The 22,551-nt window shown below is 38.1% G+C and overlaps 5 protein-coding genes across 7 annotated transcripts; 4 read left to right on the top strand and 1 right to left on the bottom strand.

Moving 5' to 3' along the window:
- Positions 1–279: 279 nt before the first annotated feature.
- Positions 280–2,171, top strand: LOC117792016 (zinc finger protein weckle-like). 2 transcript variants are annotated; one of them, XM_034631966.1, is made up of 4 exons: positions 280–414; positions 473–1,627; positions 1,691–2,037; positions 2,098–2,171. In XM_034631966.1, exons 1-4 carry the CDS (start codon positions 301–303, stop codon positions 2,153–2,155), a joined length of 1,674 nt encoding a protein of 557 aa, XP_034487857.1. In that variant the 5' UTR covers positions 280–300; the 3' UTR covers positions 2,156–2,171. The 2 variants fall into 2 exon arrangements, with proteins under 2 accessions (XP_034487857.1, XP_034487858.1); XM_034631967.1 differs by lacking the exon at positions 2,098–2,171 and having other exon boundaries at positions 1,691–2,041.
- A 251-nt stretch (positions 2,172–2,422) lies between these two features.
- On the top strand, positions 2,423–4,427 carry LOC117792182 (zinc finger protein weckle-like). Its single transcript, XM_034632206.1, has 3 exons — positions 2,423–2,569; positions 2,628–4,204; positions 4,264–4,427. The coding sequence occupies exons 1-3, from the start codon at positions 2,423–2,425 to the stop codon at positions 4,283–4,285; spliced, it is 1,746 nt and encodes a 581-aa protein (XP_034488097.1). The 3' UTR covers positions 4,286–4,427.
- Positions 4,428–4,802: 375 nt separating this feature from the next.
- On the top strand, positions 4,803–6,688 carry LOC117790395 (zinc finger protein weckle-like). 2 transcript variants are annotated; one of them, XM_034629832.1, is made up of 3 exons: positions 4,805–5,066; positions 5,124–6,508; positions 6,566–6,688. In XM_034629832.1, exons 1-3 carry the CDS (start codon positions 4,899–4,901, stop codon positions 6,597–6,599), a joined length of 1,587 nt encoding a protein of 528 aa, XP_034485723.1. In that variant the 5' UTR covers positions 4,805–4,898; the 3' UTR covers positions 6,600–6,688. The 2 variants fall into 2 exon arrangements, with proteins under 2 accessions (XP_034485724.1, XP_034485723.1); XM_034629833.1 differs by lacking the exon at positions 6,566–6,688 and having other exon boundaries at positions 4,803–5,066; positions 5,124–6,512.
- Positions 6,689–6,871: 183 nt separating this feature from the next.
- On the top strand, positions 6,872–8,893 carry LOC117789580 (zinc finger protein weckle-like). Its single transcript, XM_034628622.1, has 4 exons — positions 6,872–7,147; positions 7,204–8,208; positions 8,263–8,612; positions 8,687–8,893. The coding sequence occupies exons 1-4, from the start codon at positions 6,956–6,958 to the stop codon at positions 8,847–8,849; spliced, it is 1,710 nt and encodes a 569-aa protein (XP_034484513.1). The 5' UTR covers positions 6,872–6,955; the 3' UTR covers positions 8,850–8,893.
- On the bottom strand, positions 8,892–22,529 carry LOC117789579 (leishmanolysin-like peptidase). Its single transcript, XM_034628621.1, has 9 exons — positions 21,422–22,529; positions 13,799–13,953; positions 11,792–11,822; positions 11,643–11,725; positions 11,462–11,573; positions 11,018–11,403; positions 10,404–10,817; positions 10,049–10,341; positions 8,892–9,981 (listed from the first exon to the last, which is right to left on the bottom strand). Exons 1-9 carry the CDS (start codon positions 21,530–21,532, stop codon positions 9,524–9,526), a joined length of 2,043 nt encoding a protein of 680 aa, XP_034484512.1. The 5' UTR covers positions 21,533–22,529; the 3' UTR covers positions 8,892–9,523.
- Between the last annotated feature and the right edge of the window lie 22 nt (positions 22,530–22,551).

Consider the following 22,551-nt stretch of genomic DNA (forward strand, 5'->3'; position numbering starts at 1 on the left):
AGGGTGGCAGCCTTTGCACCGGGTGGCAATCTTCCACACCAGTGCTGGTCAGTTTTTAGGGCAAACAATAGCTGTTTCTGTTTAGAATCCGTCTAAATTTTTAATTGTGGACAGATTTGCACAGTTATTTTAATTATATCGATATTGATATTATCGCCTGAAAAAAATATCGCCCAAAAATATATCATCACCAAAAAATATCTATAGATATTTCGATGTATCGATGATATTTTGACATCCCTACAACAAAATAATACCTAGTTTGTGCGCAAAATGACAAATTTACAAAATAAAATAACAATGCGACGGCATTGGTTGGATTGGTGCCGTCTATGCGCAAACGATATCGCCACCATCGACGTGCGCAAAAAAGATGCATACAAGAAGATTATTAGTAAGGTCTTCGATGTGGAAGTATGAAAACAGAATGTTTACAAATTGTGCGGCCTTTTATAAATTATTTTCACTTTAGATTGGACAAGAGGAACCCGCATTGGGTGCGATGCTGTGTAATGAATGTTACTCCTTGGTTGATGACTTAATTCACTTTGTCGATAATGTCAACAAAGTCCAACCGATCTTTGAATTATTGCGACACTCGGAGCCCAATGAGCATCTCAACGTGCGGGCTTTGCGGCATCAATATGGACTTTCGACAAGGTACAAGGCTGAGCCATCAGAGGTTGAGATCTTGAATAGCCGTGACAAAAGCATGGAGCTAGATATTCCAGATTTTATGGACGACGATATTTCCCAAGCTGACAGTTCATATTCAACACCGCCAACACCAGCTAAAAGAAAACGCGGTCGTCCCAAGAGCTCTAAGAAACTTAACAATAGTGTAGACCGCACTGACGAACATGAAGTGATTACTCCAAACTTTCCAACTGAACACTGCAAAGAGGAACTATCGATTAAGGTCCAGGTGGAGGCTTTAAGTAACTCTGATGAGGGCGTCGAAGAAGAACTGGTTGAAAATCACATATGGCTAGAAGATTATCCTATGGAAGATAACGAGCAAACATTGAAAAATGCTTTGAAAAGAAAACGTAAGCAACGCAAGGAGTACTTAAAAATTGAGCGTGCAATATCACCCGACGATTTTGACGCCTTGTCAGAGAATTACTCATTAAAATCGGCAACCGAGATGGATAAACTGAAATTTGATCCAGCTAATTACAAGGAGTCTGAGACACATGAGATCTCAAATACAGAAGAAACGGCGCACATTCCAATTACAAGAAAACGGGGTCGCCCCAAAAAAAATCAAGTGCACATTCAGGATGAAGAGAATTTAAATGAGTCGAATCTCTCGAAATGTAAAAATGTGGCACTAGCGAGACTCTTATCCGCATCCCCACATTCGGAGAATAGTGTGGACGACAAACAAAATAAAAAACGGCCAGTTACATGCAACATATGCAACAAGGAGTTAGCAAACGAAAATTCATTGAAGCAGCACGAAGAGCGTGTCCATATGAAGAAGAAGCCCGTTGTCTGCGATTCCTGTGGCAAGCGGGTCAGCAACTTTTCAGAACTCAAGGAGCACATGCTTGTCCACACCGAGGAGCGTCCATTCGCATGTCCAGTGTGCAATGCTAGTTTCAAGAATCAAAAGCGTCTCAAAGTAAGTCCAATTTTTGTTTTATAAATTGAAACAAATTTAAATTCCAAATGTGTTAATCGACAGATACACAGCCAATCACATGGAACGCCCAAGTACGAATGTGAGATTTGTGGCAAGAAACTGCAAACGCGTGCCATATGGAATAAACATAAGTACGTGCACACAAACGAGAGGAGATTTAAATGTAGTATATGCGGAACTGCAGTTAAAAACTCAACGGCACTAAAGGTTCATCTTTTGAGCCACACAGGATTAAGGCCATACGCTTGCAAATACTGCAACAAGGCCTTTGCCAGTGGCGTCAATTGTAGGGACCACAAAATAAAGAAACATCCAGAGGAGTTTGCAAAAGATGATGATAAATCTTCGAGAATTCAATCGGTGCCCACTTTGGATGAGCTACGTGCCTTGTAAGTAATTAATAATTAATTGATATTAAAATCATGTATTTATTTATATTTCCATTGCAGAGCTGAGGGCATGGAGAAAAGCGAGAGGCTGCGAAGACCGAGATGTGCAGATAATTAATAAATTTGCACAATTTGAAAACAAATATTAACTGTATTTTAAAATAAAAGTCAAAGTAAATATCAAATAAATAAATAACAGGTAATTTCTATTATCGACCACTTTTGCCAGCTTAGCTATTTTATAGCTAGATCTGGCTATTTTCAGCCCGTTTTTTTGTTGCGACATGACTATTAAAACAAGTTGTCAGCCTTGTGATTGCAAGCAAACAATTCCCGCTTAAATAGTTTTGTTTATAAGCATTATTTCCGTTTATAAAATTACAAGATGATTAAACAAAATAAATGTAAAGTTCCCTGGCTGAATTGGTGTCGGCTATGTGTCAAGGACGATGTACGGGGTAACATAAACGTTTATGCAAGCGACGATGCGACGGCCTTGAACAGTGCCATAACAAAGTATTTTGATGTTCAAGTAAGTGACAGTGCCTGGGTAAATGTGTACAGTAATCATTTACGAATTTCTAAAACAGATGCGACAGGAGGATAAACTAAGCGGTGTACTTTGCAAAGAGTGCTATGACTTAATAACCAAGCTACCCAAATTCGCCGAACGTGTCAACAAAGTTCAGACGATCTTTAAGACACTACAACGTTCCAAGTCAAGAAAGCAGTTGGATGTAGAGGCACTACGGAAAAAGTATGGACTGCAGGACGTAGATTGGATGCACATAATCAAGCCTGTGCTGGAAAATGAAAACAATACCAACAATCAAATTGAAGAAAAAGAAGAGGATCTAATGGCTGTCTCGAATCAGGAAAATAATGAAACACAGACTCTTGAAATGAACAACAATAATAGCCCTGCTAAAATTCAGTGCAGAAGACTATGTGTCCGACTAACTCCTTTTAAGTTGCCCAAAACTGATTCACCAGGCAATAGTAAGGAGAAGCGCAATCAGAACGTTGACATTGTCGATAATGAAACAAATGTCAATCCAGATTTAACAGAGAATGATGAATTCAATGAGACCTCCTGCGCAGGTATCTACGGTGGTCTGGAATGCCTAGATCATACTATTGTTAGCATGCCAATTGAAATAGAAATGGGTAATAACGATGCAAAAGACTATACTAAGAAGAATTCTATCAAAAGACTTCGTAGCGGACAATTTAAAAAGTTGTCTGAAAATGATTCGGATCAAGTTCCACTTTTGGTGAAGAAAGAGTACTGCGAAGAACCAAATGCAATTGACATTTTCGATAGTGATAACCCAATTCCAACAGAACATGAACTACATATGGAGGCAGGTTGTTCGAGTCTGTACGGGGGCTTAGAGTTTCTGTTAGGAGTAGAAAGCCCCGCCAATTCCTCCGTTGAGTCCGAGAATTTGTTGGAAGAAGATAACTCCGATAATTCCTCCGAAGAATCGAATTATCTACTTGAATATTCATCAGACAGCTACAGTGACGATGAATATGTTGCAACTAAAAAATACAAGTACGATAAAGAGAAGAAGAACGCGAAATTTGAGTGTGAGGTGTGTGGAAAAAGGTACTACGTCCTCAAACCATATGAGAAGCATTTAAAACATGGCTGTGGGAAAAATAAGGAGGTGGATAAGAAGCATTTAAAACATGGCTGTGTGAAAAATAAGGAGTTGGATAAGAAGCATTTAAAACATGGCTCTGGGAAAAATAAGGAGATGGATAAGAACATGTACTGCGAACTCTGCAAGAAGACGCTGAGTAGTTTATCATATATGAGGAAACATATTAAGTCCGTACACAGTACTGACAATCCCCACGCCTGCGACGTCTGCAGTAAACACTTTAGAACTATTGCCCATCTTAACAATCACAGAGTGGTGCATAGTGAAGATTGGAAAATTAAGTGTGATGTTTGCGGCGCCCCTTTTAGTAATTCCAAGAACCTTAAACGGCACCTAGTCTCTCATCTGAAGTTGCGTCCATATGTCTGTAATTATTGTGACAAATCATTTTCAAAAAATGCAGTAATTCGTGCGCATATACTAAAACATCATCCTGAAGTAAAGGACGATAGATTCACACTATTGAAAGTACCAAAATTAAAAGAACTGCGTGTCATGTGAGTATATTTAGCATAACAACAGAGAAGCTTATTAATAATATATAATTTCCTTAAAGGGCTCAAAAATGTGTGAAATAACAGCGGCTGCTTCGAGTTTTCCCTATTTCAAGTTAAACTAAATTCCTTTAAAACACATTTGTAATGGTATTGATCAATGTTAATAATTTATAATACAAATTTAAATTTAAGCCAATAAAATAACTACTTTCCTTAAATAAAACGTCTGTTTATATGTGCAAAAACAATGGAAATACCGCAAAAGGTCATATTGAAAATATTAGATAATACATTGTAGAAGTTTTCAATATTTTTATAACAAAGTATTTATTAATATTGTTTTCAAGACATTTTGTCCAGTTTGTACTTTTACAATTTCAATTATAAATTAAAAGTTCGTCACCCCAAGGAAAAATAAGTTACAAATTTAATTCTAACAAAATATTAAAAAATCGACAAAATTCTAACAAAAATTAAAAAATTCTATCTTGTTGAGAAAAAAAAAAATGTGAGTTTTCTTGGGTGCAATCAATTTTGCAATTTGATTAAAATTGTACATGCTGCCAGATCGCAAAATTTTGAATTGTGGCAACCTTTGGACCAGTGTGGAACTTGTAATCAACAATGCCGCTAGAACATAAATATTGTTTTTAATCAATTGAGACGAATTGATTTCGCTTAACTTGATGCCGAGATGAGCGAACAAAATGAGAATCCAATAATTGAGAGCCATTGGCTAAATTGGTGTAGGCTGTGCGCCAAGGACGATGTCCGGGGCAACGTAAAAGTATACACAAGCGAGAATGCGAATACTTGGAACAGTGTTCTGGTAATGGCCATCAGAAAGTATTTTGATGTACATGTAAGTGACAGTGCCTGCGAAAGTACGTGCAATAATGGTGGCCAAATTGTATTATAGATGCGACTGGAGGATGAGCTAAGCGGTGTTCTCTGCAAGGAGTGTTATACGCTAATAAGCGAGCTGATTGATTTTGCCGAACACGTCAACAAAGTTCAGGCCATCTTTGAGATATTGCGACAATCTGAGCCAAGTAAGCCGTTGGATGTGGAAGCACTACGGTTGCAGTATGGTCTACGTGAGGGGGACTGGACGCACATTATCAAGCCTGTTTTGGAAATTGAGAACAATATAACAAAACAAGAAGATTCCCAAGAACTATTGGATGTGCCCAAGCAGGAGTTTATTGATTTGGGCGAAAGCATCGAGAGTGAGCCACCAAGGAAGCTGCCACATTTAGATGAAAGTATTGTAACCCACTTGCCACTTGAAGAAATTATAATTGCTGGTTGGGATGCACAAAAAGATGCTCAAAATGATCCCATCAAAGGACTGCGCGGCCGACGAAAAGCTTGCAAATTCTCAAATAAAAAGAGATCAACTAAACAGAAAGGTAAAATAGAAGCAGATGTAGGGCAAAAAGTCGAGAATATCGAAAGTGATAATGATAAGCCAAGCCTAGATGCTGATTTGGAATTTCTTCCGGCAAGTCCCACAACTTCGGTCGTAGAATCAGAGTTTCATCCTGGGTCTTCATCCGGCAACGAAAGTGAGGATATTAAAACTGAAAACGATGATTTGGACTGCTCGAGGAAGCGCAGAAAACTAAAGTGCAAATGGTGCACCAAAGTGTACCTCAATCCTGGATCATATCAAAAGCATTTACGGCAAGGCTGTCGAAAAATAGAGCAACGAACGAAGGTGGATAAGAACTTGTACTGTGGACTGTGCGACAAAACCTTGTCGTCCGCATCGGCGCTGAAACTGCATATGGAGGGTATGCACGAGAATTTCAAGCCCTTTGTCTGCGACCATTGTGGCAAGCAAGTGAAGACAATTACGGCTCTCAACGAGCACCTGCTGGTGCATACGGACGATCGACCGTTTGTCTGTCCGATATGCAGGGCTGGATTCAAAAACAAAGCTAGGCTCAAAGTTCATTGCCAAATCCACACGGATCCGAACTATGTGTGCAACATTTGTGGCAAGAAGTTGCAGACACGCCGCACATGGAACATGCACAAACTGGTCCACAGCGAGGATCGCAAATTTAAATGTGATGTTTGTGATGCGCTTTTCAAGCGTTCGAAAACCCTCAAGAAGCACCTGCTCAGCCATACTGGATTACGACCATATGTCTGCAATTATTGTGGAAAAACTTTCGCATGTAATGCAAATTGTCGTACTCACAAGCTGAAAAAGCATCCGCATGAGCTCAAAAAGGAAGAAAACGGGGCCTTGACGTCGAGATTAACATTACCCACGCTAGAGGAACTGCGTGTCATGTAAGTTATTTATTATTAGAACAAAAAAAGTAAATAATGATTTATTCATCATTGCAGGTCCAAAATAGGCCAAACAAATGGTAATACTTAACTTAAATTCTAGCAAAAAAAAACAGAACAAAGATAAGATTTAATTATATTTCCAATAGAACTAAGTGGTGTTAATTTATAATAAATTAAAAACTAATAATAGAGCTAAGTGATGTTAATTTATAATAAATTTAAAACTAATTCAAATAGCAAAAATGGCATTTATTTGAATTTTGATAAATACAGCTAGTGGATGATATCGATAGGGGCTTGATGTTTTTTTTATCGACTATCATTAATTGTTGTACTATCGAATGTGAAAGTATCGATAGTGTTGCAGGTCATCGATTATTGAGCTGGCCCACAACAAAGTGAATTGTTTATTAGATTATTTTTGTAATTCTGAAGAATCCTCAGATGAAGGGTGGCGCAAATGCTAAAAGCACGGAAGTAACATCAATGGCGGGCACAGAAACATCAGACTGGCATCATTGGTGCCGTCTCTGTGCAAAGGAACATGCTGACAATGTAAATGTGTATTTTAGAGATGGGGATCAGACTTGGACGAGTGTTTTAGCTGTGGCCATTGGTAAATACTTTTGGGTCAATGTAAGCATATTCTATTCTGCGAATTCCAAAGTTGCTAATTGCCATCCACTTAATAGATCAAAATGGAAGATGAACTGAGTAATACACTGTGTAAGAATTGCTACACACTGGTGGAGGATCTCATCGAGTTTTCCGACCGTGTGAATCGTGTACAAACGCTTTTCACCCGGCTACATCAGGCGGGTCCACTAGCCGCACTTAACTACGATGATATTCGACGGGATTGTGGTCTGCTGGCAGTAGAATGGAAGCACTTTAATTCACGGAGTGTGCCCGAAGAGCCACCAATTGATGAGACAGAGGCAGACACATCCGATTGCATTGTTGATGATATGTTGGAGTCCTATGATGAAGATGCAGAAGTAATGGCCGAAATTGAAACTGCCGAAATAGCTGACAACGAAGAAAACGCTTATGAAACTTATGTTGATCATGAAGAGTCCACGGAAGAGGTGTACGTTAAGGACGAAGAACTAACCGAAGAGACACCGACCATACAGGATCCAAAAACTGCCGCGGAGCTCGCTGATAATGATGAGACGACAACTGCAAACGAAGAGGACATTGGGGAGGATACACCAGAAGCCGATGATCTAAGTGAGACTCAAACAGGTGAAAACGATGATGTCTCCCATGAACGTACTCAGTATAAATGCATGTCCTGCAGCAAGGGCTATAAGAAGCCAATGGCCTATAGACGACACATGGCTGAGGTTCACGGCCTGGTTGCCACAGATGTTCCCAACCTCGAGTGCAAACGCTGCAATGCGGTGTTTGCGACAGAGAATCAACTTACTGCCCATTATCGTACTCATATGCCTGCCAAGGACAAGGCGGAAAATGCTTGTAGTTATTGCCCAAAGCTTTTCACGACACCTGCAGCTCTCAAACGCCACGTCATGTTCATACATGAGAATGTCAAGCCTTTTATATGTGACTGCTGTGGCAAAGGTTCGAAGACTATCACAGCACTCAATGAGCACAAACTTGTGCATACCGATGAGTGTCCCTTCGAGTGTCCGGTTTGCCAACGACGCTTCAAAAACTTGGCCAGGCTGAAGGTGAGTAACTCTCTCTATCTCTGAATTCTCAGCTGATCAAGTTATTCTTCGCAGATTCACTCCGATACCCATACAAATAATAACTACGTGTGCAACATCTGCGGCTTGAAACTCAATACTCGTCGCACTCTCAACATGCATCAGCTGGTTCATTCGGATGCCAAACAGTATAAATGTGATGTATGCGGTGCTGCCTTTAAACGGGGCAAAACATTGAAGGCTCATCTGATTCTCCATACGGGTATAAGGCCATACAAGTGCAATTTTTGTGGCAAGGATTTTTCCAATGGCTCCAATTGCCGCATGCACAAACGCAAAACACATCCCAAGGAGCTGGCCGAGGAAGAAGCACGTGGCGTAATGCGATCCACGCTGCTTCCCATGATTACAGAGTTAACCGAAGCGTAAGTTGAACTTTAATCACTTTTTAATAAACTTTACTAATAATAACTTTTATTTTACCATTGCTATACAACAGTTCCAAACGCGTCAAAAAGCCAGCCAAGGCAGGAACAGCGTTTATTCGGTCAAAGGTCACGGAGGAAAGTTCCGAATCTTCCAATACCAACATTGTAGATGAAGAAATGGAGGAGGAAGCTGATGATGAAGTGCTTTACGAGATTGTTGAGGAGTGTTCATAAATGGTGTTTCCGTTTCTTAAATATATTACAAATGAATCTTTTAAGATTGGTCTTTCATTTCTTTATATATATAAAACACTTTATTCACAAAATCAGCTTAGAGATTAGGTATGAAAATTTATGTTTAATTTTATTTAAATTTAATGGACTGCCAAAATCAAATTGCCTGTAGCACAGGAAACAAACTTAGGACAAGGACAAATAAACCGACACATCACAAGATAACTAACGAATTTCGAAACAATAAATAACAAAGATGTTGTAACAAAAAAAAGGATTGATGGTTAAAACAGCAACAATCAGATCAATTCAGGGATTTAGAATATTACCTGATAATATCTCAGATTGTGATTATAATTTTCAGCAAATAAAAGTTGCAATACTTTGGAATGTACAGATCAGCTTACGAAAAATAACTTAAAAGCTATGCTTAAACATCGCGATGCATTTAAATCGGAGATTTAATGCGACATCTAAGAATATCCTTAGTAAAGATCACATATCGGGATACAATACGATATAATTACAAATATATATAGCTACATATATCTATAAGATTTGGGGGGGAATTACAACTACGACTTATAGGTAGACAAATTGAGCATATTGTACAAATACAATTTACAAATTTTACTAACACATAGAGAACATTTAACTGCGTCTAAATTGAATGCTTAGCTGAGTGTTGAGTATCCCAGCACAGCTAACAATATCGCAGTGCAGATTATGGCCATAGAATGATGCTGAGATTCAGCGCCACACGCAAGTTCATCGCGTGGATATTTATTGAGCGGATCGGGCTCCTCGCTCGGACGACACTGTTTACCCTCGGCGGCAAAATAAGAACCGCAGAGTTCATGGCATGGTGGACACATAATTACGCCTTTGTGCAGCCATCCATTGGCGGTGATCCGAATGGAGAGCTTCTGGTGCGGAAATGAGCATTTGTAGCTATAGTTGCCCACCAGGATGTGCAGACGTCCATCGTAGCAGTTGTATTTGTAGCAGCCGCTGCCCCAATGTTGCCACTCGCGCGTCTGGTGGCAGGAACGTTCCTCCCACATCGATTCGCTGTGATCGAAACACTTTGAGCCCTCACCGTAGCTCTCCAGAGCAAAGTTCTTTTCGGGCTCTGTAAATGAATCAATTGATTAATGAGAATATGAGCTATAATGGTTTACAATAACAACTAAGCTTACTTGGATTATTTTCCACGAAGCGACAATGAGAGCCGCGTACAATGACGTTCTTGCTGCGCCAAGTAAACTCCTGTATGTAGGGACAATGATCCGCTAGTGAAACAGAGCCTCCATAGTAACCCTCCTCCCCGCTCTTTATATTGTTGAGGCTGTCAAAGTTTTGATAGACCTTTGGCAGCTCAAAGTCATGCTTTACAAGATTACACAATGCGACGGAATTTCGATCATCGGTGCATTCGGTTTGCAGTGGATCCTGTTTGACTTTGGAGCAGAACGGATGAATCGAGCGTCCCCTATTAAGAGTGAAAGTAGTAAGATTAGCGAGTGTGTAACTCTCTCTCTGTCTCTGACTCACCTATCGTGATTCATTTGTATCCAATCCTTGCAGCTGCGCATCGCAAACGCACAGCCCAATCCCTTGCCCCAAGTTAGTGGCGAGGCCATCGAATAGTTGGCACGATACCAACCCGAATCCTCCATTAGAGCCAGGGTGATACGTGAAAAGACCGGCGACTGTGTGTGCGTTCCTGTCATTGCCTCGTTCTCGAGTATGCGCTTCTCCCAGTGGGTCAAAGCGGTACCTTCGCCACCCTGATCCTCCAGTTCGGCGCCCTCGAGTATGTCGCAATCAAAGTGGGCACGCACCTCGGCAACTACACGGGGCGTAACTAGCATATCCACCACCTTCTTCACGTGTCCACCTCGCACAGCCCAATTGTTTCGTTCGACCTTTCTTATTGTGCTGTTGCTCCACTGATGAATCTGCAATCTGACAAGAAAGCGCATTAGTTATTATCTTTAAAATCAAAAAAATTCATGTATTTTTCTAAATAAGCTAGACTTTTCCTAATCTTTGTACTCTGAATGTTTTTCTAATTTGAGTTTCGTTTTTCCCTTTCTGTTTGCTCTACTTTTTTAAAATTTTTTTTATCTTTTTTTTTCGGTTTATTTTGTAATTTATACACCTACTTCTCATTCAAATACGGCTTGCCTGTGTCCGGTTTGCGTGGAGTACGTGGTCGTCCCTCGTTGTCTCTGAAGAAGGCGTAAAGACTCACAGAGAAGCCGAGAGCGTGTAGAATCTCATGCTTGACAGTGGATATCAATGTTAGCAGCTCCTGCGGCTTGGTGCTGATGCTCTCGGGACATAGATTGGCATGGCCGGCAATAGGACGATCCAGCAGCGCCTCCTGCTGACAATGTGCTGCATATGCCACCGTCAGGCCCTTGTAGCATCTTTGAGTCTGTCGCGCCGAAACATAGAACACAAAGTCAGCATTCTCGATGCCATCACCTGGCTGAGTATTGTTGTCAATCCGGCAATTCTGTCCCGTGCTATTGCACACCCGACACACCTGGACAAGTGGAGAATTTAAATGAGATGTTCAGGCAATTAATGCAATTTGGACTTACATCCAGATGCTCATTGGGCACCTGCACCTCACCGCACATCGTCGTCGCCTTGCAGTGATCAATGCAGTGAGTGTTGCCGTTCTTAACATAAACCTGGGTGCTGTCGCATTTTCTAAAAGGTTTCAAGAAATTCAGATTAATATTTGCTCTCCTGGCAACTTCAAGATGTCCAATTACTCACCGATTTAGCCGGATGACACCCTTCGTTTCACGCACCATCAACGCCTGTTCCCAGAATTGAACTGCCTCCGGCAGCACCGTGTCCTGTTAACGAAATTCGAGAGCATTATCAAAGATGTCCTTTGGAGTACTCTTGACAAGCTTACTTACATTTATTAAGTTAAATTTCTCCTCCTCCAGTCTGCAAAAAGAAAGACATTAAGCGGAAACTTATTCGATTAGTTACGCTTCAGTAATAAAAAGGACTAAGTAAAATAATACTTATATACTCTGTAGTACAGTTTCAATGGAAAAAATTTGAAAAACAAGTTCTAAGAAAAAAAACCATAAATAAGGCTTGAAGAAAACATTTCATAAGTTTATAATGTTACTAAACCAGTTGCATTAGTTTTCTCCTTAATATTTTGTTCAGTTGGAGTTTTTAAAATTTTTTTTTCAACATTTTTTAAATTCAAAGTTAGAATAGAGTAAAAGCGAATAACGCTTGTAGAAGACTTATACCAAATAAATTTTTTTTTTTTTTTTTATCTGATTATCAGCAACTTTTTTAAGAAGTAAATGAAAAATAGACAAAAATAATTTTGTTTAAAAATATCTAAACTTCGTATTAAATTAAATTAGTATTAATTAGACATTTTAGATTCCTTTTCAGCGTTTGTAAATTTCACATTAAATTCAATAATCTCTTTATTATTATGTTAATAACAAAAAATGTTTTGCATAAAACTGCATCATTAGTTTGCTTTATCATGTTTTTAGATTCATCAGATATTACAAATTAAGGTCAGTCATAGTTTGGTGTTTTCAAAGACAAGTAGAAATTAATTCCCCCACTTAATTTATAGCCAAAAAAAAAAAAAATAAAACGACATTATTATTTGCAATCTTTAAAAAAATTCAAATATTTTTTTTTTAATTGTATTTTGGCAACCTCGAGAGATGAGTCTAAGATGTCTAAGTGTTTAAATTGTTAACAACGATGTTTCGCGTTTGCTCAGAAAAGTCAGTAATATAAATGAGTAAGGAAATAATATAATAATAAAACAAATATCAATATGCTATATTTATTTATAACTACAAGTACTATAGACTAGGCACGTTTTAATAATTTGCAAGTTCTTAATTACGCTTTAAAAAGCAACAATGACTAGACCTGGACTATACATATGTACATATGTACATATTTACTGACTAATTTGTTTTTGTTATGCATACTAAGCTTACTCATAATTGAAGTTAGTCTCGTTAACTGTTTTTGTGTTAACAAACTTGACGACAAGTCTCACATGCCCTGCCTATGTTCATAAGCATAGGGTAATGTGTTGCCAAGCAACAATTCCTGGAATTGACCTTCTCCGTTGGCATTGGTAATGGACGTTGTTGTCGATAAACTTAAGAGTTTGTTGTGCTTGTGTGTGTGTGTGTTGACCTGGCCATTTAGCTGTTAAGCAGCGTTCAGCTTAAACTTTAAATCATAGTCAAATCATGTGACAATCAGCGCCAAGTTGGGTTAATTTTCAACAAATTGAACCGTCGCGCTGCCAAAAACCAATTTCAGATTTCAAGTGGGTTACAAAACGCCCCAACCGAGTGTTGAATGTGGCCGTAAAGCAAAACGCCTAACGGTTACTCGACTTGGCTTTAATCTGACACTTGGCCAAGAGGTGCGAGTGTAGTAAGCTTGTGTTAACTTGGCCAGCTTGCTAGTTGGTCAGGCCAATTATGAGTAATTTCTAGACCCTGTACTTAAAATAGTGCAAGAGGTCTTTAGGGACAATAAAAATCTAAAAATCTAAATCTATATATTCTTGTTCAGCACTAACCAAATTGATTAGCTATGATCAGATATGGTAAGAGCTAGAAGCACGAAACTTAGTATATGTGCAGACAAATCAAAACGATTTTAAGATTTTTAAAGAACTACAAAAGAAATTTTGAGCCTAAAAAATAAATACTATATATACAATTTTAGTTTTAATTTAAATTTGTTTTCTTAATATAATTTTTGCTGACTGCTTTAAGACTACGTATAATAAATAAATTAATAATATACGTGTATGCTCGTAAAATTAAGAGTCTGAGCCAGGGCATTTAGTAGTCGAGCACTCTCGACTCAAGCTTTATTACTTGTTTTGGTATTATGACCATGGCTCTCACCTGTAAACGGAGTCATCATAGACGAGCAGAATGCGAAGCTGTTGTTCGGCGGCAACACTGCGACGTCTTCTTCTTCCCAGATCTTCGACAGCAGCGGCGGCAGTTCCATCATCATCATCATCATTGGCCAGCTGAATGCGCACACCATGCACAACCTACAAGTAGAGAGAGAGAGAGAGAGAGAGAGAGATGAGTGGAAATTAGTTTTAAATGAAAGCGAAATTGTTGCCAACAATTAGATGACGACATGACGACAGAGGCCACACACAATGGCCTTTTTCAACAGTAACAGTTAATAGTTAATTGGCAATTGCAAATTGCAGTGAAATTAATTTTAAATTGCCCGCCAAAATGTCGAACGATTGAGACATCAAAAACAAATGTCAATGATTTGGGGCTTTTCGTTGATTCGGTTTGGTTTTGCCTAATTTGTTATTTTGTTAATTTGTTATTTTATTTTGTTGTTGTTGCTATATTCCAATTTGTTTGTTTGCCCTTTGTTTTCGGTTATTGTGCAATGTGTGCCAATTATTGTGCATAAATTAGACCCTGTTGAATATGCAAGCGAGCCCATTTTTTGACTCTTTTTCAGCTATTATAATTTATGGATGGCCGAACAAAAGAGTATCTTAAAGATGCGCTTGAGTGATGATAAAATATATATATATATATTTTAAACATGCAAATTATTAAGTTGGAAGCTTGTAAGCTGAAAATTCACTTTCAGCTGAAGGAAAACGAAAGTGACGAAGTGGAAAAGTTATTTGCATAAAATACTTTCCTAGAATATCAGTAAGAAATTTAGTGAGAATACAAAAGAATAAAAAATAATAACAAGTCTTTCAGTTCACATTAAGTTTACATGTTGAGCATTACGATCTTATAAAGCAGCTTTAAATTGATCGTGAGATCGACACAAAGAGCCGCTAAATGGCAATGCCAGACACCTGCGATTCGTTATAAACTATAATTCAGCAATAAAGCTAAGCATACACATATGTATCTTGGTATCTTTGTATCCGTGAGTGTTGACTTAACTACAACAATGGCAGCAATTTATCTATATTTGTCTATTTAGCAAGAAAAGAACCAAGAACGTTGACTAAACAGGGGCGTAGTTTATATTTAAGTGTAAAGGGGGATGCAACTCAACTTCAATTGCTTGCTTATGATATCATCCATCGCAAACTGCAGATCGTAAAAAACCCATTAAGATAACAAAAGTAAACATTACATACATTAAGCAGTTTTAAACCGTAAGATGCCGTTGAGCTCGTGACGACCCTCAACGGTGATCAGCATTTAGCATGATCTTCAAACACCATACAGACCCCTGTACCCCCCCCCCCCCCTCTCCTCACCACTCACTACCCATCACTACGTCTCTTTTTGTGGCTTGAAATGTTGTTTGAGAAACCGCAGAAAAAAAGATACGAGTTCAAAGCATCTGTGAACCATTCACCAGGTGAAAGATGAACCTCATGCCACCTGACGCACAATGCGATTTAGACAGCACAGGTCTAAGCTGCAACATGTGACATGTCTTCGGCATCATTGCCGGCACTGACAACCTGTCTGCCACATGTTGCAACAACAGACATTGCAATTCATCGAGCTTTATTAAATCCATTATCATCTCTCAATACTCAATGCTTTATAAGCAACACAACGCAATACAAAAAAATGTCTATAATTTTATTGATCATAAATAAACAATTAATGCACCAAAATTCTTAAGTTGTGCAATAGCATAAATTAATACATTTATTTTGATTTTGAAATTATCATTTAAGCTTGTCAAGTTGTCTGTCAATATTTCTGGTAGCTCCCGAGAATTCGGTTGAGCATGCTTTAGACGGGAATATACAAAAGTTAATTACGCCATTGCCCAATTGTCCTAAGATGAGAGAACGAGGGGAGTTTAAGCAGTTAACGATAGAGATGCGAAGGTTAACGTAATTTTTCACATGAAATACCTTTATGTTCTGGAAACATTAAAGAAAAAATTATATAATTAATATTGTTCAGGGAATAACACCGTTAACCGAAACTAACCGTTTTATGTGTAGTAACAGAGCTGAAACCGTGTCCGAATGAAAATTCTCTGTCAAAAACCCAATACCCAAAGGTTTGTACCGGTACGATTGTGGTTAAAGATTTGACCAACTTTCAGCTGTCATAACTTGATCAAAACTGAACAGATTTTCAAGTGGAATGTCATTTTGATCATGATTTGGACTCTTAATTTATTCCACATTCAAATTTTGTTCATTTAGAAAATTTAATTATTTTCGACCAAGATTCGATTTCGATGCTAAGGGTCCCCCCTTTAAAATTTCGAAAATTCAAAATTTTAAATCTCAAGTTTTCACTTTTGATCAATTCCTTATATCGTAATTAGTATAAAACAACACTTTAAACTTGATTCTGAGACCTTTCATTTTTTTGTAAAAAATCATGTGAAATTGAACAAAAATTTGAACTTGTAAAATGGCTAAATCCGCAGTCTGACCAAATTCAAACTGTCATAGCTTGATCAATTCTAAACCGATTTTCAAGCGGAATGTCATTTTGGTCATTATTTGGTCTCTTTATTCATTCTGCATTCAAATATTTTTAAATTCGTAAAAAAAATTTTTTTGCCTAGGTCTAAAATTGCTTATAAAGTTTGAGTTATTTCAAATTTTAGGAAGATCGTTTGCTAAAAGTCTGTTAAATTTATGTATATTATTGAAATTAAATGTACCATTAAATTATTATATCCGATACTTTTAATGTTAAATTAGAGAAATTAAGATAACTTTTATGTGATTATGGAATTTGCTTAAGGAGCTGCCGCCACACTTTCTAAGCACGGCAGGCACAGTGTGTGCGCTTATTCAATCTCCGATAAGACGTAATGCTCAACTAGCTTGCATACTAACATACATCTAAATTTGTCTATCTAACAAATTTACTAGGCCACATTGGAGCGTATCCAGTCTTTGCTATGCGACTCGCGTTTAAGGTAATACAAATAACAAAGAAGATGAAGAAAAAAGTAAAATATAAATAAAAAGAGAAATGTGCCGGTTGTTACACTTGGCCGCATCGAAGTCGGCGCCTACTCGATTACCTCCCGTATCTGCTTTTTTGGCCAAACAAAAAACAAAAAAAAAAAACAACCATAAATAGCAAAAACATGAAAGGAGGCACGCATGCGTCGGACGCCGATTGCAGGTGGAAAGGTGGACACTTAACAGTTGCGCATGCTAATTTGAACAAGTGAATCGATCAGCAGAGAGAGAGAGAGAGAGAGTGCCGGCTGCCGTTACATTGAGTAATTATTTACGTATTTACGTGCGTCGCGCAGTCAATCTGTCAATCGTTCACTAAGCCAAGCATGACGACATTTCTTCGTCTATCCGTCTGTCTATCTGTCTCGTTTACCATCGCTGTCCCTCCTTTTACGCTCTTCCGCAGTTTTTCACCATTGACTTGTCACCAGCTCACCTCACCGTTCATTGCACGCCGCGCAGATCAATCGAAAGCTTTCAAGCTTGACTGCATTAGAGCGTTAGAGCGAGTGAATCAGCAAGTGAATATTTGTGCTTTCACTTTCGTTATATCGCTAGCTTCTCAGTCTCTCAGCTACTGTGGCCCTGGCGACTGTTGTTGTTTACTAATCATGTTTCCTTTTTGTACTCGTAGGTAATGTAATGTGTACACTGTACAGACACACACACACACATATGCAGATGCCTGAAAGTATCGACTGCTTTGCATGCCGCGATACTTTATGGTTTTATCGTTTATTTGCTTCTCTCGTCGCTCAATTTATTTATTACCTCACCGAGTGACCACAATGCCGAAGTCAACGTAAATGTTACTTAATTAAAAACATGATCGTTATACAAAATGTACATAATACAATATAACAATAATATACATACATATAATCAAGTCACATTCACACAATACAATTTATAATGCATTCTAGTGGCAATCTTAACAATGAGATTTGTCAATTTGCCTCGGCAACTGCTGTAAATTGAATGAAATCAAACAGTGGCAAGTGAATGTTGGATTATTACACTCAAGACGTACCACAGGCACAGGCACAGGCTCGGGCACGTAAATGTTGATCCGTAATACTTAGACATTGGCACGTCGCATTGCATCAACCCTAGCAATAATTGAGAACAAACTGAAATGCAATTTTAATCTCACAGATTATTGCAGAGAAATTCACTAGGAGCAGCTTAAAAGCTCCAACTGTAGACAAGGTGCAAGGCCAGCAAATGGTCAGACTAACTGGCAAGTATTGTATCATTCACAGTTCGTCATTTAGCAACTTATTGCGTTATATGCTCGCACATTTACCTGTACATACATGCATATACGTATATGTACATAAATTAAGCCCCAATTCATAATATTTAGCCTGGCGCGTGTTTCAAAATTAGCCTCGAGCCAAGAGGCATAATCAACAGATTTAGCTGAGTAACAAACTTGTTTCACTTGGTATACGCTGCATCCACTGGAGATAAGTTTAACAATTTTATCTTTGCACTTGTTTATTAGCCCAGCTAAGTATGTCTGTATATGTATATGTATTTATACATCGCCTTCAGTCTACTTTGCTCTGTTGCTTCTACTTATACACAACAAACATATGTGCATACATAAGTATGTGCTTATCTCTCAATTGAAAACGCAATAGCAACAGTTACAGTTACAAAGCATTCAATACACTATCACACAAGGATTGAATGAACCAATTCGTTTGTATCTACATACATATATGCATTCAACTTGTTGCAATTTAAAATCTGAGCACAAGGGTCAAATATGGCTCAATGGACCGTAACATTCTGAGAAATCAACCTTATTCTCCCTGCTTAAAAGCTTAAAAGTAAGTATGTACACTAGAGTGCATCGATTTGTATGGGCCAAAAAAAATTGAAAAATGGTACTCCATATTCGTAATATACAGTCAATTTCAAGATGTATCACCAAGAAACCATAGTTTTAAAATTAATTCCTAGTCCCCGCTTTTTGAGTTGAAAAACGTGTTTTTTAAATATTTTTATCATGAATTATTAACATTTCTTTAATATTTTTAGTTCGATCCTGACTAGATTGGTATCAAAAATCGTGTTAGGACCAGGATTTTCAAACACAAAGACAAATTATCCATGCAAGGAATAAAAACTAAAAATTTTTCAACTCAAAAAGCGGGGACTAGGAATTGATATTAGAACTATAGTTTCTTAGTAAAAACATCTTAATAATACGATAATTATAACAACTTTACTCCTCTCATTTTTTCTTCACACAAAATGAACACGGCGAAGCAATTTAATTTTTTCCAACTGTAAGCAGAATCAAGGGCATTTTATAAGCTCATCTTTACATCTTCATCATCATCAGCTTGATCGTGATTATCTACATCATTTTTACTTATCGCCAGTATCATTGCATGCACACAGCAACGTGACAAATGATTCAATTTACCAGGTTTCGTTGCGTCAATTTATTTGAGTCTAATTAAAAATGAGTGCTGGCGTTGTTGTCTGGACCACTGTGGCAAACTGCAGGGATTGGGAGGTGGGAATACATAGGAAGTGATGGGGAAGGGAGGCTGCGGGGGGTTATTTGTCCAGTGCTCGGTCACTGTCAGTGCCCGCATTCATTTTTCTACATTTACATTTACATACTCGTATAAATCCGCGCTCAACTCAGGATCTGGAACTGCGGTCTGGGAGGGATTGGGAACTGTGCGGGCGGCGGAAGTGGTGAGAGGTGGAAGTGCTGGAATGCTTTGCATTTTGAGCAGTTCAAGTTACGATTAATTAAAATAATTGCACGCGGTTTAACCTCAGCAATAATTAAACTTGCGGCAATTGAAAGCGCTTTATTTCTAGATACTCTACATATAGTATATTTAATTTAATTTTCCACTGTTTTCAATAAAAATTCGTATATAATTTCTGTGTTTACTTTAATTAATTAAATTTACAATAATCAAAAAATTCTTAAATAATATTTACGCTTATTATACGATCTCATATTGTTTGAATTGTTTGTTTATACCTACTGACAGATACCCTGTACTCGATTTTTTTAATAGATAATAATGATAAAAGTATTTAGTAATCGGAAATACCCGTATATAATTGAGTCATTCTATTTCTGTCTGTTTCGTGATTATAGAGTATATGAAATCTAAGCAATAATTTCCAAGATTAATAACGTTATGCCTTTCGATTTTACTGACTTTTACTAAGATGATTTGTAAGGTATGTATTTAGTTTTCTAATCTTTATTCAGGCACAACCAGCTGCACAATAATTACAAACATTATGTAAATGATCTACTTTTACAATTACAATTGCAGGTGACCTTTTTACGACGCAAAGCCAATTAAATTGATGTCGATTGCTATTAGAAAAACAAGTGCCAGGCGCCGTTTTGGACCTGGCCGTCGCGTCGCGTAGTCGCAACAAGTGCCGAACCAGAACTCAATCTCAATTCTCAATTCAGCCAACGCAGATATTGTTTCTATGTATGTGGATGTACTTGTAAACCATACTCACAGCCCGTTAGGTTACGCCCCCTCTACACACGACCCTCCCCCCTCCGATCGCTTGGCAACTGAAACCGTTTGGCAACCCAAAGCCGTTACAATCGCATGCGGTTGCACTGAATCTTAATGTGCATATGATTAACAAGTGGGATTAGTCAATGCATTACTGAAGAATCATGTGAGAATTCGCACTTGATTCCGTTTCTATACGAGATCCAGTTTCAAAACAATATTTTATTTCATCATCATTTTTGTTTTCATTAAAATTAAATCGTATATAAAAAAAATGGCAATCCGGAAATTGTGATTGCTTATGATTCACTTCTGATTAGTTACATATGTAAAAGTACATCGAAAACTTTACAGATTTTTTTTTAGATGTTGTATAAGTCTGGATTTCAGTGTATCTGGAATCGAAAATACTCGTGTACAGTCAGTCAATTATTTTAAGAAAAAGATTTTTCTTTTTTAAAACTAAGATTATTTTTTTGAAATTTTAATATGCAAATTTTGTTTCATTTCGTCAAACTAGAAACCTTGATATACCGTGTCGGAGATAAATCCCTATTCAGTAAAACTTTATTAATGAGTATCCAAAGCACTAAGTTCTTTATTTATTGCAAAGTTAATACCCTTAAGCTTGATAATTGTTCGAGAGGCATAAATCCGCATATTAAAGTTGTATAGAACCACATCCTGCGGTTCTTGCAATTTATATTTCCATTGAGTAAGCTATTAACACGAAACATGTTTCTTCTGATACGTGTACTTGGCTTTGTTTGATACTTGAGATGTTTGATGCTTAAGCGCCCACATAGACGCACTAATTAAGGTTTCATTCCTGGAAATTGGAGGCAATTATGGAATTGCAATGAAGTGGCAATGAACCAATTATGAGCTGATTTAATGAGGCACTTAAGCCACAAACCAAAACAACATTAAATGAGGGATTTCAAGTGCGTTTCAAAAGGGGAAGAACTTGCTAAATTGTTGGTTATAATGCTGGTAGGGGGGAGTGGAGGTGAGTTCAAGTGTCGAATAATAATACTACTCACCTCGTGTGCCTTGGGATGCTGATGCTGACAATTGTGAGCCTTAACCGCCAACCAGAAGCAACAGCAACACACAATAATCGTGGTCAGTTGAAGCAGCAGACGATGCTGCATGGCGGCGCCAATGTTTAGATGAGTGGGCGGGCGGGCGGATGGAATTAGGTGTGGTTTTGTTGGTCAGAAGCGTCAGATTTGGGGAATGTGTAAATACCCTGTCTAATAATAGAACTATGCTGCCCTCTCACTCACTCACTCACTCACTCTCTCACTAAATGCCGGGCAGGCAAATCATGCTGAGGACTTGCTTTGAATTTCATACACACACTAACACAAACACACACATGCATTTTATACACACACAAACATTTAAGCATTTGTTTGTTGTATTTCTTGATGATTGTTGCATGCTTTATTATGCGATTTTTGCTCATTCGCTTTATGCTTCTTTCTTTCTTTATATTTTTGGTTTATTTCTGCTGTTATTGTTGTTGTGTATATTGTCAATTAACTCGCGCACCGAAACCGGCTGGGCAGCCCATGCTCCTGCCCCTTCCCCCGTTCGTTGCCACTCCTTCTCACAAAGTCACTCACACACACATATACACTGTAATACTTGTACCCAGTTACACAGCAAATTGGAATTGGGGTATTTGGACTTGGGTGGGTGCGTCCGTGTCCGCGAATTTGGCCCACAAGCTGCCAACGCTTAACGTTAACGCCAACGCCAACGCTTTAAACGCCGCTGCACTGTTGTTGTTGTTTCTATTTTTCTGCAATCGCCAATTGTTTTTGTAGCTGTTTTGTTTTTTTTTTTAACTAGCTTGAGCCTGAAGCGGCAAAACACAACAGCAACGCCATAAGTTAAATGTCAAATTCTCATGAACTGCGTTTACATACGATCGGCTTGATAGTGCATTCACTTAGTATTCAATTATTAAATAACACTCTTACTCATTACATTGCATTTAATCAAACATTTTTCATTTAATAAAATCAAACAAATAAACAAGAAGCGAGGGGGCGGCGGCGGCGATAATAATGACAAAAAATGAGATGATGCGACGCAAACGTCTTTATCGGTGGACGTTCGCTTCCGAATTGACTGAAAGAATGAGCGAATGACATTGTCATTG

This window comes from Drosophila innubila (assembly GCF_004354385.1).
Source record: "Drosophila innubila isolate TH190305 chromosome 3R unlocalized genomic scaffold, UK_Dinn_1.0 2_E_3R, whole genome shotgun sequence".
NCBI lineage: Eukaryota > Metazoa > Arthropoda > Insecta > Diptera > Drosophilidae > Drosophila > Drosophila innubila.